Source organism: Chrysochloris asiatica, unplaced genomic scaffold (assembly GCF_000296735.1).
Source record: "Chrysochloris asiatica unplaced genomic scaffold, ChrAsi1.0 scaffold00446, whole genome shotgun sequence".
Classification (NCBI taxonomy): Eukaryota; Metazoa; Chordata; class Mammalia; order Afrosoricida; family Chrysochloridae; genus Chrysochloris; species Chrysochloris asiatica.
The window spans coordinates 508,599-526,712 of NW_006408964.1; the positions used below are offsets into that span (position 1 = coordinate 508,599).

Here is an 18,114-nt window from a genome sequence, read left to right on the forward strand (position 1 = left end):
CATTCTCCAGCATCATTTCTATCACCTAGGCCATATTTTCCAACTACTGATCCCTCCTCTTTGCTCCTAACCTTTGTATTCCAATCACCAGTAATGATCAACACATCTTGATTGCATGTTTGATCGATTTCAGATTGAAGAAGTTGGTAGAATTCTTGTATTTCATCCTCACTGGCTTTAGTGTTTGGTGCATAAATTTGAATAATAGCGGTATTAACTGGGCTTCCCTGTAGGCGTATGGATATTATCCTATCAAAGACAGCAATGTACCTCATGACTGATCTGGATATGTTCTTTTTGACAATGAGTGCAACACCATTCCTCTTTAATTTGTCATTTCCAGCATAGTAAACCATGTGGTCATCAGATTCAAAATGCCAATACCAGTCCATTTGAGCTCACTAATGCCTAAGATATCAATGTTTATGTGTTCCATTTCATTTTTGACAACTTCCAATTTTCCCAGATTCATACTTCATGCATTCCATGTTCCGATATTCAATGGATGTTTACAGCTGTTTCTCTTCATTTTGAGTTGTGCCCCATCAGTAAATGAAGGTCCCATGGGCTTTACTCCATTCGCATCATCACGGTCAACTCTACTTTGAGGAGGCAGCTCTTCCCCAGTGGCATTTTGAGTGCCTTTCAGCCTGAGGGGCTTGTTTTCTGCCACTGTACCTGACAGTGTTTCTCTGCTATTCATAAGGCTTTCAGTGAGTAAATATTCAGAAGTAATTCATCACTCTTTCTTCCTAGTCTGTCTTCGTCTGGAAGCTCATCTGAAACCTGTCCACCATGGGTGACCCAACTGGTATTTAAATTACCGGTGGCATAGCTTTCAGAATCACAGCAACTCACAAGCCACCAAAGTAAGACAAACTGACAGACAAGTGGTGGTAGGGGACTCAAATACATGGAAATTGAATAACACCCTGCTGAGAAGCTACTGAGTAATAGAAGAAAGTTTTAAAAGTTTCCTTGAATCAAATTAGAATGAAAACACTCTGTACCAAAACATTTTGGGCACAGTAAAAACAATGCTCAGACATTGATTTATAGCAATAGCCACACACATGCAAAAAGAAGAAAGAACAAAAATGGACACCTGAATCCAATATCTCTAACAGTTAGAACAAGAACAGCAAAGTAAGTTTATAGTCACCGGAAGTAAGAAAATAATAAAGACTAAAACAGAAATAAGAAAGAAAACAGACAAACAACAGAAAGAATCAGAGACAAGATTCAACAAAGTAGGTCTAGAAGAGTAAGTTCTCAGCATAACTAAGGGTATATACCAAAAACCAACAACATAACATCACTTCAATACAAAGAAATTGAAGTCATTCCCCCTGTGGAAAGGAAGCAGACAAGGACGCCCTTTGCCACAACTCCTATTCAATATTGTGCTGGAAGTCTTAGCCACAATTATAAGGCAAAAAAGGGAAATTAAAGGCATTGAACCCAGAAAAGAAGAAGTTAAACTCTCTCTATTTGCAGATGGCAAGATCATATATTTAGAAAATTCCTAAAACTCAGCGAGAAGTTTATTGTTGTTGTTGTTAAGTGCTGTCGAGTCAATTACAACCCATAGCACCCCTGTATAGGGTTTCCAAGGAGCAGGTGGTAAACTTGAACCACTGACCTTGAAGTTCCAACTGCTCTGCAGTCTGGTGCATTAACCCACAGCGCCACACTAGGACTCCAGGAAGTTTATTGGAACCCATCAAAAGATCAAGCAAATTGTCAGGGTACAAGACCAGCATACAAAAACATCAGTTGGATTCCTTTATACTAATAAAAAGAACTCTGAGAAGGAAATTAGGAAAGTATGTCATTTACAATAGCCATCCAAAGGATGAAATATTTAGGAATAAATCTAAGCAGAGAAACAAAAGATCTATACCAAGAAAGCTAAAAAACACTAGTAGAAGAAACCAAGAGACCTACACAAATGGAAGACTATATATAGCATGCTGACAGATAGGAGGGCTTAACATTGTGAAAACGTCAAAACTATCCCATACCAATCTATGGATATAATGCAATCCCAGTCCAGGTTCTAAGAACATTGTTTAAAAAGATGGAAAAACTCATCACCAATGTATTACGGAAAGGAAAGAGACCGTGGATGAGTAAAACATTACTTAAAAAGAAGAAACTAAGAGGCCTCTCACTTCCTGATCTCAAAAACTACTACAGAGCCACAAGAATGAAGATAGCACAATGAAAGACACACAGATCAGTGAAACAGAACCTACACTCGGTTGATCTTTGAAGAAGGACTGAATCACATTAAGTGGGGGAAGAGATCGTGTCCTCAATAAATAGTGTTGGAAACACTGGAAGCCCATTTGCAGAATGAAACAAGACTCACATCTCACACAGCGTAGAAAAATAAAGTCAACATGTATTAAAGACCTAAGTGTCAAACCTAGAATTATAAAGATCATCAAGGCAAAATTAAAGATCAAGTCAAGTGTCGTGATTTGTGGCATAAATGCACTATCAAGTATAACTCAAAACACACAAAACAGTAGACAAAATAGATGATGGAGCCTCCTAAAACTATAGACACTTTTATGCATGACACGGTCTCACCAACAGTATAAAAAGACAACCCACGTTGGGAAATTATTTTTGGCAATGGTTTATCAGACAAGGGACGACTGTCTAAAATTTATACGACACTTCAATGTCTCCATAAGAAGATAAATAATCCAATTACAAAATGGCAAGAGGCAAGGAGCTCTTGTAGCGTAGTGGTTACAAATCAGGCTGCGAACCGCAAGGTCAGCAGTTCGAAACTACCAGCTGTTTTTCAGGAGAAAGATGAGGCTTTCTGCTCCCTTAAAGATTTACAGCCTCAGAAACCCTGTTCAGGGTCGCTATGAGTCGGAATCGACTCCATGGCACATAACAACAATTACTTTAAAAAAAAAAAAAAAAATGGCAAGAGGACACGAACAGGCAGTTCACTAAACAAGACACTGAGGCAGCCAACCAACATATGAAGAAATACTCACAATCATTAGCCATTAGAGAGATGCAAATCAAAGCACCAATGAGCTATCATCTCATATCAGTATTAACAGCCACGTTCAAAAAAACAAAGGCTGGAGCGGGTGTGCCTTTGGAATATTCGTACACTGCTGATGGGACCGTAACATGGTGCCACTGCTGTGGAGAACACAGTGGCACTTTCTCAGAAAGGGTTGGAATACAAATACCTTATACTCCAGCAATCCCGCTACTTGGTATACATCTTCATGAAATAAGATCTGTGATATGACTAAGTATGTGCACGCCCATGTTCATTGAGCATTGTTCCAAAGAGCAAATCAATGGAGACAGCCTAGATGCCCATCAGCAGAGGAATGACTGAACAAACGTTGGTGCAGGCACGCACTGGAATATTACGCAACATTGAAGAATAACAACGAATCTGCAGAACACCTCACAACATGGATAAACCTGGAGGGCATTATGCTAAGTGAAATTAGTTCATTGCAAAGGGACAGATGCTGTAAAAAGTCAAGAAAAGATCTTCTTCTATAATAAAATTTCTATGATGGTTCCCAGGGAAGTGAGGGAAGGGAGAATTATTCACTGGGTTGAGGGATTCCTGGTGTGAATCTGTGGGTTAATGCACCAGACTGCAAAGCAGTTGGAAATTCAAGGTCAGTGGTTCAAACTCAACGGCTGCTCCTCAGAAACCCTATACAGGCTCACTGTGGTTCAGAATCGACTCGACGGCACTTAACAACAACAATTTGGGTGAGAGGGAAGGAAATAGATTCGTGGGGGAGAAATGGAGTAAAAACATAATGAAATTTTCCTGTGAATTTTCTGAAGTCCACTTGTGCATACTATTGAAAGAAATCATAAGTATTGAAACATTTTTAATACCAGTTTTCATGACCGTTCTCTTTACAACTCAGTCCCAACCAACAAAAGTTACTTCTTATCAATGCTTTAATATATTGCTTCTTCTTTGACCTGCATATTTTGGAAAAGTATCTATTAACTTTCTCCAAGAGGTTGTTGTTGTTAAGTGCCGCTGAGTCAGTTCTGACCCATAGCGACCCTGTACAGGGTTTCCGAGGGTGTAAATCTTTACGGGAGTAGAAAGCCTCATCTTTCTTCCGTGGAGCGGCTGGTAGTTTTGAACCGCTGACCTTAAGGTTCGCAGCCCGATTCGTAACCACTACGCTACCAGAGCTCCTTTCTCCAAGAGGTAGTAGTTCAAAAAGACCAAGGGGATATGGATTGATTGATAATCAGGAAAGGTGTGGGTCTGAGCTGTATGCTTTCATCATACTTACTTAATTTGTACGCTAAGAAGCTAGACCATAGGAATAGGAACATGGCATCAAGACTGGAGGAAGACTCATTAACAGCCCACAATGTGCTGATGACACAGACTTGCTTGCTGAACTCAAAGAGAACTTGAAACACTTTCGGGTGAGACTCAAAGACTATAGTCCTCTGTATGGACTCACAACAGGACCAATAATCAACATCAAGATAAGCAGAGAAAAGCTTGTTAAAGTTGTTAAAGGCTTTCATTTTACTGAGACCCACAATCAATACCCACAGTAGTCATTGTTATTATTAAGTGCTGTCAAGTCAGTTGTGACCCACTGCCTCCCCGTATAGGATTTCCGAAGAGCGACTGGTGAGCTTGAACCACCAACCTCACGGTTCAAAGTGACTTTGCAGTCCAGGGCATTAACGCACAGCGCCACGCCAGGACTCCACTCAGAATAGTAGTGGTGGTGGTGGTTATGTGTGGTGGAGTCGGTTCCGACTCATAGTGACCCTGTATAGGGTTTCCAAGGAGCAGAATCTTTATGCGAGCAGAAAGCGTCATCTTTCTCCCATGGAACAGCTGGTAGTTTCGAACTGCTGACCTTGTGGTTCACAGCCCGATTCGTAACCACTACGCTACCAGAGCTCCTAGAATAGTAGTTGTTGTTGTTAAGTGCTATTGAGTTGATTCTGACCCGTAGCAACCCTGTATAGGGTTTCCGAGGAGCAGCTGGTGAGCTTGAACCACCAACCTTGCAGTTCAAATGGCTTTGCAGTCTGGCGCATTAACCCACAGCGCCACACTAGGACTCCATAAATCAAATTATTGTATTGGGCAAATCTAGTGTGAAAGACCTCTTTCATGTGTTATTAAATAGGCAGAGATGTCACTTTGAGGACTTGTGTGTCTGGCCAAAACCCTGGTATGTTTAATCACCTTACACACCAGTGAAAGCTAAGCAAGGAATATTGACGACTGGACAAGTGTTGGTACGTGTGAATTGTGGTGTTGCCGAAGGATAAAGAACAAACAAACCTGTCTTGGAAGAAGTGCAGACAGAATGTTCCTTAGCTGTAGGGCTTTGTCTCTCATACTTAGGACATGTGATCAGGAGGGACCAGTCCCTGGAGAAGGACATCATGCTTGGTGTGGAGGGTCAGAGAAAAAAAGAGGAAGACCCCCAATGAGATGGATTGGCACACAGCTAGCTGAAACAGTGGGCTTACAGATCATAACACTTGTGAAGATGGTTTTGAGAATGTTTTGCTCTGTTGTACTGAGGGTCACTGGGAGTCAGAACCAACGACACAGCATCTAACACTATAAGACACGTCTGTGGCATTGGCTGCCTAAAATCAGGGGGCAGGCTCTAAAAGCATGAAGTGACTGGCTTACAAGGTTTCAAGAGGGAGTTTAGTTTAATAATGTGTGGGGGAAGAAAGAGTCCCCACTGAGTAGTTTTCATCTTGTCTAGATGGGTCTGGTGAAAAGAGATGGGGGCAAGATTCTTATGATTCAATGATTGTTATCATGACTAATTGTGACTGTCACAACTGTAAAGGTAGAAGTTTTGCAACAAGTAGGGGGGAGTAGTTAATCTTACAGACCAGAAACAGAGGACCCTAGGACCATCAAGGGATAAGAGTACAAGCGGAATGTGGGACCCTATCCAGAGAAGCAGCAATACCAGAGATGGAGGCAGGGATGGGGACATGGAGAGAGGGAGCAGTTGATGACTCTAGACTCATGGAAAGAGAGAGACTGAAAGCTGGTGACTAGGAGACAGGCTTGCAGAATGTGGCCTTTGGTTGTTTGGTGGTGGTTATGTGCCCTAGAGTCCGTTCTGACTCATAGCAACCCTGTACAGGGTTTCTGAGGCTGTAAATCTTTACAGGAGCAGAAAGCCTCATCTTCCTCCTGCAGAACAGCTGGTAGTTTCGAACTGCTGACCTTGTGGTTCACAGTCCAAATCATAACCACTATGTTACCAGAGCAATTATATACTCCTGTGTGGTTTTGTGTACATCCCACCTACCCCCACCCACTCCAAAAAAAGCAGAGGGAATAGAAGCAAAGACTGTCGAATGATGATGTGCAGAGGGGATAGTAATCATTGCAATGAAACAATGAGTGTAAAATCGATGTTCTCCCATGTAAACTATCACTCAATTCACAATAAAAACTTTTTTTAGACAAAGAGAGCGATGTTTGTGGGTGATGCGGTAGGTCATCGAAGGTGTCTTCCAAGGAGATCCTCCACTTACCCACCAAGTAGTCCATCTCCTGCACGTTGTCACCATATAAACCGTGCTGGCTGGTGCCCATGAAGTCCTCTGTGGTCGGAAGAGGGGTATGGACATGAAGAAAGGAGAAAAAGAGCAGGAACGGACCCCCGCGGTTTCTGAAACAGAGAAGACTTTGTCTTAATGTGTATTGTTGTCTCAGGGTTTGTTGTGTGCTGTGGTCGAGTTGATTGCAATTCTGAGAAACACTGTGTGACAGCTTAGAATTGCCCCCCTGGGATTTCCCAGGATGCCAGCTTCCCACAAGCAAGATTACCAGGTTTGTCATCCTTGTACCCACTGGGAGGGGATGCAAGTACCAACCTTGAGTTAGCAGCCACATGCTGCCAGGGCCAGAGTAAAGCAGAGGAAACCCTAAACACCAGTTATTTGGATATGTAAGTTATATATGTATGTGTGTATATATATTTGTTGTTGTTGTTATGTGCCATGGAGTCGATTCCGACTCATAGCGACCCTGTACCGGGTTTCCGAGGCTGTAAATCTTTACGGGAGCAGAAATCCTCCTCTTTCTCCCATGGAAGAGCTGGTAGTTTCGAACTGCTGACCTTGTGGTTTGCAGCCCAATTCATAACCACTACGCTACCAGAGTCCCATATATATATATTTTGTTGTTATGTGCTGTGGAGTCGGTTCCGACCCATAGCGACCCTGTACAGGGTTTCCAAAGCTGTAAATCTTTACGGGAGCAGAAAGCCTCATCTTTCTCCCACGGAACAGCTGGTAGTTTCGAACTGCTGACCTTGCGGTTCACAGCCCGATTCATAACCACTATGCTACCAGAGCTCCAAACACACACACACACACACAGAGGGATATGTATGTGTGTGTGTGTGTATAGGAGTCCTGGTGTGGCACTGTGGGTTAATGTGCCAGACTGCAAAGCCGTTTGAACTACAAGGTCAGTGACTCAAGCTCACCAGCTACTCGTTGGAAACCCTATACAGGGTCACTATGGGTCAGAACCAACTCAATGACACTTAACAACAAGAACGCTATGCTATGCTATGCTATGCTATGCTATGCTATGCTATGCTATGCTATGCCATGCCATGCTATGCTATATACTATGCTATGCTATGCTATGGAGTCCTGGTGTGGCACTGTGGAGAGAAAGTGCTGAACCTCAAGGTCAGTTTGAACTGTAAGGTCGACGGTCCAAACTCACCAGCCGCTCCTCGTAAACTGCATAGAGGATTGCTGTGAGTTGGAAACAGCTCAGTGGCACTTAACAACAACAATAATATATACCTGAGTGTGCATTGTAGCTATGCAAAATGAAACTTCTATTAAAACGCAACTATCACATTAGCACAGAATGCAAAAGTGGATTATGAAATTTTAGTGGAATGAGACTGTTGTTGTTGCTATCATTGTTGGATTTTTAATAGGTTGTTGTTGTTGTTGTGAAGTGCCGTTGAGTCGGTTCTGACCCATAGAGACCCTCTATAGGGTTTCTGAGGAGCAGCTGGTGAGCTTGAACCACCAACATTGCAGTTCAAAAGGCTTTGCAGTCTGGCGCATTAACCCACAGCACCACATACACAGGTACTAAATTTTTTTTTTTTTTGCTATGTGCCATATTTTCTACAAAAAAAAATATTCCACAGATTCTACAAGGTTGATAAAGAAAGTTTAGTCATTTCGACAATCCGTGGGTCTCCCACATGAGAAACTCACTTTCAGTTTTCCTTTGAGTGGCTCACAATTGAACTTTGATGTTGGTTTAGGGGTGAATGCTGTAAATTATAAATGAACACATGAGAATAAAATCAAGCCCTCTGTCCCATGCAGAGGATGGTAAAAAATTGAAATCACTTGATATGAAATTAAATTTTTTTCATGTAGGATACACATTAGTGTTTCCATTTTTTCTGGATGTTTGCTATGTTCATATCATACTAAACTATCAGTCATGTTAATATCATATGAAATGTAGGCTAGATCTCATCTGTGTATGCCAAATGTATTTTAAAGTTAAACTTGTATTTATTATCGCTCACAAAACTCAGGACGTAGCTCTGTATGTAGATGCATTACAGTTAAAAAGTAATTGGATTGAATTCATTGCCATGTTGAACTTATCTGTGTTCCATCAGTTTGTGGTGTCATCTGGACTGGAGTTCCTACTGGTTGTTTAGCAGGACATGCCCAAGAACATATCCTTGTGGGTTTTCTTTATTGACGTTACTGGTCCTTGTGGTTGGAATTTCTGGATCAATTAATGTGAATATACAAGATGGTACCCTCCAAATGGATCAGAAGCCAGTTACCTATTAACGTAGTCTGTCCTTGCCAAATACCTGCTCATGTTGGCTCCAGTTGAGTGTTCGGCAAATGTAGCAAGAGTTAGACTTGACAACGCACACCCTCCTTGTGTTTATTAGAGATAGCATACTCTTAAAAGAGTCAGTGAGACAAAGACCTTCAGTTACATGGAAGGGGACCCTAAGAGACAAATATCAACAAAATGGCACTGGTAGGAAACTCGTAAGTGAAACAACGTTGCGCTTCAGCGTCCCGGTGACCATGCATGAACTGTACTTCCGGCAGACGCATCCTCAAATGCCGAGTTGGTATCGATGTACGTAAGCGCCTTGTCAGTTCTGTTGCAACACTTGCTTTCCCGTGTGAGCGGCCGACTTGACATTTGTACATCTTTGACTTGGATCCGTTTTTTTTGCTGCCCTAAGCACATGCTTGCTTTTCTTTTAGGGTAACCCATCCCTGTCTAGGAGTCCTGGTGTGACATTGTGGGTTAATGCGCCAGACTGCAAAGCCATTTGCACTACAAGGTCGGCAGGTCAAGTTTACCAGCTGCTCCTCGGAAACTCTATACAGGGTCGCTATGGATCGGAACCGACTCGACGGCACTTCACAACAACAACAACAACCCCTGTCTAGGACCGTGTGTTGTGAAGGGTAAGTAGAACGTATTTGTATGCATGCTCATTTCTACTCTAATTCACAGATCTTTAAATCCCTATTTCTTGTTTAGGGAAGCAGAGAACCTGAATACTCTACTCATCAATAATCATTTATTTTAAATATCACTGTTCTACTTAGAAGGAGCCCTGTTGGTGCAAAGGGTTTAAGCACTTAGCTGATAACCAAATGATCAACAGTTTGATTCCACCCGGCGATTCCGCTGGAGAAAGATCTGATGACCTTCTCCCATAAAAATGATAATCTAGGTCTTCCTTTCTTCTCCATTGTGTGAACACTGTTACCTTTCATCATCCCTCTGTCTTCTCAGAAAACTTTCAGGATTAGGAGATTGCTGGCCATGAAATAGAAGCAGGACCGTCCCGTTCTCCAGTGGATTCGAATGAAAACTGGTCTTAAGATCGGGTACATCTCTAAGAGCAATCACCGGAGAAGAGCCAAGCTGGGTCCAGAAGGACTCGCACATGGGATGGTGCACATAATGTGTCGAGGTTCTAACACCCTGCCTCCCATATGAGGCTAGATTTTGCCAAGAGCTTAACAATTGAACGTGTATTGTAGAGCTTGTGGTTTCTTCCTTTGCCTGTATGCTTTTGGTTAAAGAGGTTGCTTAATAAAGATGTGAGACCTTTTTTTAAAAAGAAGAAAAAAAATAAGATCACTGCCTAAGAAACCCTATAGGCACATGGGGTTATCAGGAGTCAGAATCGATTCCAAGGTGACTGTGAGTTAGGATCATCAGTAAGTCACGTAGGGCTTAGGAGAATGAGTTGAATAATGTCTCCCAAAACTCCATGTAGGCCCAGTCTTGTGAATGTGACCTTCTTTCGGATAAGAATCTCTGTGTTGTCTCTGAGTTCTGGGGTATAGAGGCTTTACACAGCAAATCCTGCAATGGTAACACCCCCGTGTAAGGCAGAAAAGCATCAGAGAGGGAAAACTCAAATATTTCCACTAAAGCAAGTGATAGGAAAACGTTAACACTGCAGCCCATCAAAGACAGGAAACTTGCCAGGCCTGGGTCCCATCAAGTTCCAGATGTTGTAAGTGTCCCTGTGCGTGTTTATGTAACACGTTTATACAAGCGAATCCTGGACAGAGAGCCCATGTGAGAAGCTCAATCACACTGCTGAAGACACAAGACTGAAAAGGAGAATGAAGCCTTACTTCTCAATGAAAGACACCGCCTCGTGCAGCATTAGGGAGCCAGCTCTCTGTGCCTTCATGCTCTGCTCTGAGATTTCGTGACCTCGCATAAGGAGGCAATTCCAGTAGAGTTTGGACGAGAGGCTGGAGAACCAAAAGTAGCTCAGGAGGAAGATGAACAGAATCATGCCGAAGATGAGGCTCCAGGGAACGGAGATCCGGCCAGTCAGCTTTCCGGCGGCCAGAGTGACCACAGCCACAGCCACCAGCTGCATGCATAGCCAGAGCTTGTTCCCAATGGACAACTCCATGTGCCGAGACGGGTCCGGCCAGCAAGAAGAGGTGAGTGTGTAAGGCATGCCGTAGTAATAGTCAAAGCCATAGTTCATAGGGTGGTGGCAATGGTCCCATCGAGATTTGCAATTCAAGCCCTGGTGCCATTTGCCTGGGGACAGAGAGAGAAGGAACAGGTAAGATTGTGGAAATGAATATCTTTTCTCCAAAAATTATTAGAATGCTGTTTATTGTATTTGGGCAATGTTTCTTTCTTTTTTTCTTTTTTTAACTACTTTCTGAAGTGAATAAAGACATTATGATCTCTTTTTCTTTGACTACTTCCTGAAATGAGCAGAGACTTTATGAGCTTTCTTTTCCTTTTACTAGTTCCTGAAGTGAGTGGGGACTGTTTGGCTTCTCTTCTACTGTTTACTATTTCCTGAAATGAGAATGTGCACCTTAGAAATTTGAACTAGCCAACCGGGAAATGGAAAAGATTGTGCAGGTCAAAGCCCTAGCCAGTGAGGTGAGACACAGCCTTGAGACTCGCGTCAGGGATTAAAAACCCAAGTGGACTGCCCACTCAGTATGCTCGCTGGCCTGTTCCTGAATGTCCGGCTATGCGCACGTACCCTCTTGCAGGAGTAAATTTTGCTTTGCCAAGGTAATTCAGTCTCACCGAGTGTCTTTTACGTGACGTCGGAATTCATTTCTCACAGTAAGGACGTCATTCTGAGATTGTTTAAGGAGTAGATGTACTTTTGATTTCAGAAATCACTCATTGAGTCGGAAACTTGTTTCTACCTTTTGATCTCCTTACTTTTTTGTTTTGTTTTGATGCCATAATCATTCACACCTTCTACCTGTAAAGTCTGCTTGAAACACATTCACTCTGTATCTTACCTATTAATCCAGTGTGATATCCTTTTGTCTTCAAGATGGCGGCAAATGTGGTCTCATTTCTGGGGAGCCCTCCAGGAACCCCGAGACTAGTGAACACAGCTTTAGAACGATCTACTTTGTTAGAAGCCATGCCTGACAGGGATGCATAAAATCCAAATATTAGAGTAGTTGATGATCTACTGCAGGCACTGACTGCGGTCAACACAGCGGCTTGACTCCCATTGATTAATTCCAAGGTGTTATAACTTCCTGAGATACTGAGAACAGATGCCTTAGCATCTTCATTTAAAAAATAACAGATTCTGACTTATACCCACCCACCCATGTGTGACAGAGAAGCTCTACAGATTTTCCTTCCAGATTTCTGCTGTTGTTGTGGTTGTTAAGTATCATTGAGACAGTTTCAACTCATAGCATCCCTGTCTAGGATTTCTAAGGACTGGCTGGAGAGTTTGAACCACCGACCTTGTGGTTCAAGCTGATCTTACATTCCAGTGCTTTATCCCACAGTGTCACAGCAGGACTCCAGTTAGCAGTCCAATGCTTATCCTACAGGACCACAACAGGACAAATTATCATAGGTACATTTAACATGTGTACATTACATCGTATGTAAATTTTCCTGCTAATAGCAAAAAGGAACCGGTTTAAGTGGTGAAGGATTTAAACGGGAAGTGCAAGGATGCCGGCAATTCGTTTAGAAATGAACAAACAATAAGATACTGTTGGGGACTGCAATCACTGAGATGTTGAGGCCCTGTGTCATGGACGAAAATCCAACACGGTGGCTCCACTCAGAATTGCCAGCCAGGGACCCTGAGGGCCAAAGAAGTGACCTCCTGACATTCCGGGTTCATTGGCTTTTACGAACTCACTGTTGGGCTACCTCTGTATAATTTTCTTTGGTCTTATTATTCATTCTATGCTTCTAACTCCAGTGATTGTAGCTTCTGAGAAAATGGTTTCTTATGTGCCTCTCTTAATGTCTCCACTGTATTGGCAGTGCTTAGGGTCCTGGGAACAAATCTCCCTGAGGAACAAACTCTGGCCCCCTGGCAAGCATGGCAAAACTGTTCTTTATCAAGTTATTCAGTTATGTGTGATATTAACTTAATACATGAGCTCTTAGTATCCATGTACAATATTAATATAAAAACCCCTCCTAAAGCCGAGGCCGCGGGAGAAAGATGAGGCTTTCTACTCCCGTAAAGATTTACACCCTCGGAAACCCTGTACAGGGTCGCTATGGGTCGGAACCGACTCGATGGCACTTAACAACAACAACAAAGCCAAGGCCATAAAAGTTCCGAAAGCAAGTTTGCTGGGATTCCGCAAAGGGGCTCTGGAGACAGTCTACCCAAGGAATTCACTCAAAGTAGATTGGCGAATTCCAGGGTATTGTTCAAGGAATAATAGTGACAGCCTTCTCAAATCGTCCCCAGGTGTAAACCATTAACCTAACTAAGCGTCCTTCTTCCTCCTGCAAGCCTAAGCCAGGTAGCTGAAACAGCTGGATTCCTTCCAGACCTTTTGAATCCTTTTCTCACCTTTACCCATTAGAGATTAAATGCTACAGGTATGTTAATTAGCCTTGAGAAACCTCGAGTGGCTGCCTTGGGATTTGAACCTAAAAAGTAATTTATAACAATTTGCTTGAATTTCTGGAAAATTAAGGATGTTAGATTATTAAGACAATTTGCGATGTATGTTTTAGAATTTGTTCCTGTAAATCATTGTGTCCTGTTTTGAATGATTAATCACATTTCATTTCTGTACCCTGTCTTAATAATCCCCTTCTTCCTTTGTGTAAAATCCCTCCCTGAAATAAAAGACGGACGCAGGCTGAATCCTGCGTGCATTACTGCTTGCGGGGCCATGATGCCTGCAGTCCAGGGTCTGCCTGCCAGTCTTGTATCTACTCTCGTTTTGGGGTGTCTCTTTGTCTCTCTTGTCCCGTCTTTGTGCATACTCTTTTTCTGTCTCTGTCACCGCCAGACCTCCCTGCTTCGTGAACCAAACTTCCCTGTCGAGGCCAGACCCCTCCCTACAAGATACGTGGATAGGTGGATAGACAGGTGATAAATTTTAAAAATCAAGTATAATCATAAAGTCCACTGCCTTCGAGTTGATTCTAAGTCATCGCAGTGATAAGGGATTGGGTAGAACTGCCCCATGGAGTTCCCAAGACAGTCATCTTCATGGGAGCAGGCTGCCTCATCTTTCTCCTACAGAGAAGCTGATGGGTTCGAACTGCCAACATTTTGTACTTCAACTATTCCACTTCTTTTTAAATCACCACTTATGGCTAGCGATTCTGAAACCTCCTTGACAACCCGAAAGATTTGGATCATGACCTTGAGCTGAAAGACAGACGACGCTAGCTAGACCAGAAAGACCAGTCACAGGCCAAGAAAAAATTCAATGACCTCAGAGCTTGGGAAGTTTGTGTCATTACAGTAGATTTGTGAGGTGAGTTTTTCAGATGGACTGAAATAGTCAAGTGAGAAGTATCGCTCTACTCACCTGATCGGACAGGGTACCGACCGGTAAGAAAAGCAGCCCGGCTCGGGGTGCACATGGACTCTGCCGCTATGTTCTGGGTTAGCCTCACACCGTCTCTTGCCAGGCCATCTATGTTAGGGGTCCTAAAACAGAACCAGTGAACAAGAGCAACAGAGATATGACAAGGTATAAATGTTGACAAAAGCAGACGGCTGCACATCTATCACTTGGTCCCACTGTGGTGGCTGACACGCTGCTGTGTTGCTAGAAGCTATGACACCAGAATTTCAAATGTCAACAGGGTTAACAATGGTGGGAAGGCCTCAGAGGAGCCTTCACATCTAGATGTACTGACAATCTGCTGCAGAAAATCAACCAATGAAGACCAACATTCACGAAGATGGCACAGGATCAGACAATGTTTCATTCTGTTGTTCAGTGGTCAACATGAGTCTGAGCTGACTCAACACCAACAACAACATTTTAGGGCACAATAAAATGGGAAGCAAATGGATTCATTACAGAACACATTTGGATGAAAATAACCCAGATCTTATTAGAAATAACACTTCTGACTTTCACCTTTAAGAACAACTTGGAAATCTGTGCTCCATTATATGTATTTCCATATCACTTCAGTCATTTAATCATTTCTTGTCATAAGATGCACAGATAGGTAGATGCATCCAAACATACATATGGAAATAGGTAGGCAGATAGATACATTGATTGACAGGTACTTTAAATGCAAGTATGGACGGATAAGTAGATGATGGATGCATGGGTAGGTGGATAATAGATGAATGGGTAGATGGATGGGTAGGTGGATGGATGGGTAGATGAGGGATGGCTGGATGGATGGGTGGATAGATGGATGGATGGGTGGATGGGTGGATGGATGGATGGGTGGATGGATGGATGTGTGAATTGATGGATGATGGATGGATGGATGTGTGAATGGATGGATGTGTGAATGGATGGATGATGGGTGGATGGATGGATTGATGAGTGAATGGATGGATGGGTAGATGGGTGGGTGGGTGGATGGATAGATGAGTGGATGGATGGATGGATGGATGGATAATGGATGGATGAGAGGATGGATGGATGGATGGATGGATGGTGGATGGTGGATGGTTGATGGAGGGATGCATGGACAGAGGAATAGATACATTGATGAATACCTAGATGGGTGGAGAGAGAAAGAGAGATTGTTGTTGTCACTTTTGTTAGATGCCATCAAGTCAGTTCCAACTCATAGCAACCATTTGCCCAACAGAATGAAACACTGCCTGGTCCCACACCATTCTCACAGTTGTTAGATAGATACACAGACAGATAGACAGACAGATAGATAGATGTGATAGATAAGCAGATAGATAGATAATATATACTCTAGACAATTTTTAAAGAAAGCTTTTCAAGCAAATGCCTATTTGTGTATTTAAGAAACAATGCCAAGACAACCCTGTTTAGCAATTCAAAGTTCTCGACAGTTTCACAAACATTTTTTATGAGCCAAGTGTTCAATTGCATCCTCATTAAATCATTAGCGTAATCACGAGCCAAAGGCAGGAAGAATGCACATGCCATTCTATTATGCCTGTGATGACATTTCAGATTTGCTCCTTAAGTCTACATTTCTAAAAGATATTGTGCTTAATACCTTCTGAGATCAAACTCATACCTCATCGTGTAATTACCATAGCAACCAAGGTCACCAATCCCAAGATCATCCGCCATTATCAGTAAAATATTCGGCCGGGGGTCCATCACCTCGGTTGACACACATGTTTTCAAAACCAGAATTAGCGTGAGCAGAGATACTGGATGGTTCCTGAAAAGCACAAGAAAGGACTGTTTGAGATGAGATCCACCATCAGCATTTCAACGTCACAGTTGAGGAGATTCTCTCCTGGTCCAGGGCACAGCAAGCTTCCAACTTGTGTTTCTAAAGGCTGACTTTCCTGGTATTAAGAGACTGGCAAGCCAACAAGTGTCTCCAATGTCATCTCCTGACACAGAACAGAAGGATCACTTCCGTATGTCCTGAGCCATGCAATTATTTAAGGAACATTTGCCATTGTGTGGATCAGAGACATTGTTTCAAGTGTGAGAAAACCTCAAGAGAGAAGACAGCAACTTAATGCCATGCCTAAATTGATACTAGAACTTTTTTATCTTCTCCTTCTTCTTCTCCTCCACCTCCTCATCCTCCCGCTCCTCTTTGTTCTCCTCCACCCACTTCTTCTTGTTGTGTTCCATAGAGTTGATTCCAACTCATGACAACCCTATATAGCAGAATATAACTGACCCCATAGAGTGTTATTTACAGTGACATTATTGAAGCAGATCACCAAGTCTTGATTCCATAGTGCAGCTGGGTGGGTCTGAATCACCAGTCTGTTGGTTAATGACTGAGTGCTTAACCAGTTGTGTCACCCAGGGAATCCAGAACCTTCTAAAGGTAGACATATTCTTTGGGAGTGGAGAAAAAGAGAGAAAGTGAACTTGGTTCTTTCCTTTTAAATTTCCTCAGTACCTGACCTTGGAATGTCCCATTTTTGTAAGGCCAAGAATTCAGAATGTTTTCCTAAATCCAGGAGATGGATTCTAACACTCAATACTACAAAATTGATGAACACAGCGTACAAGCCACATAACAACCTGTAAGAATATCATATAAAGGTCCCAACATGAGTATGGTCAACACTTTATAACCAGGAGAATCTCCACTTCAGGATGCTGTCAAATTGTTACAACAACTTGGTCAAAAAGGAAGCATGGTGGGATGTGTTTCCATGGCATATCCTTCCATACCTAGCTCAAATATCTCCTGTTCCACAACACCTTCTGCCATGTGGAATTACCATTTCCTCTGTAGAAACTCCACTCAGATTCTAATGACTCCATCACTCAGTCTCATGCTTCATTCTAATGGATGTCCTCCAAGGACAGTAGATGTTTGTGAAACAAAGAACTGCATCTTATCAATCTAGTTTCCTCTTATACCTATCTCCATGCATGGCTTATGGAAAATTCATACTTGTTGTTGTTGTAGTTGTGAGGTGTAATCAAGTCAGTACCAACTCATAACAACGTTATGCAAAACAGAACCAAACACTGCCTGGTCCAACACCATCCTCACAATTGTTGTTACGCCTGACCACATTGCTGCTGCCACTGTGCCAATCCATCTCGCTGGGGGATCTTCCACTTTTTTCTCTGACCTTCCACATTACCAAACACGATGTCCTTCTCCAGGGACTAGTCCCTCCTGATGATAGGTCCAAAGTATGAGAGACCAAGTAAACCATCCTGGCTTCCAATGATCATTCTGGCTGTACTTCTTCCAACACAGATTTCTTTCTCTTTTGGCAATTCATGGTACTTTCAATATTGTCCTTCAACACCATAACTCAAATGCATCAATTCTTCTATGGTCTTCTTTATTTATTGTCCAACTTCCACATGCATATGAAGTGATTGAAAATACCATGGGTATTCACAGTAAGCACATGCAAAATTAATCAATAGTGGTGGTGGTGTGTCATGGAGTCGGTTCCAACTCACAGCAATTCTGTATCTATGGTTTCCGAGGCTATAAATCATTACGGGAGCAGAAAGCCTCATCTTTCCCTGCAGAACAGCTTATAGTTTCAAACTGCTGACCTTGAACTTAGCAACCCAACTTATAGCCACTATGCTACCAAAGCTCCTTAAATCAAT

The 18,114-nt window shown here is 42.5% G+C and overlaps 1 protein-coding gene across 1 annotated transcript in view; it reads right to left on the bottom strand.

Annotated features, from left to right (window-relative positions):
• The window catches only part of ARSF (arylsulfatase F), a 32,579-nt gene extending 15,929 nt beyond the window's left edge, over positions 1-16,650 (bottom strand). Inside the window, exons 1-6 of the mRNA XM_006877239.1 lie at positions 16,559-16,650; positions 16,073-16,222; positions 14,407-14,528; positions 11,884-12,015; positions 10,726-11,149; positions 6,574-6,710 (exon numbers count right to left, since the gene is read on the bottom strand). Of these exons, the coding sequence (XP_006877301.1) occupies positions 6,574-6,710; positions 10,726-11,149; positions 11,884-12,015; positions 14,407-14,528; positions 16,073-16,222; positions 16,559-16,650 (1,057 nt within the window). The remainder of the gene's footprint in view (positions 1-6,573; positions 6,711-10,725; positions 11,150-11,883; positions 12,016-14,406; positions 14,529-16,072; positions 16,223-16,558) is intronic.
• Positions 16,651-18,114: the final 1,464 nt, after the last annotated feature.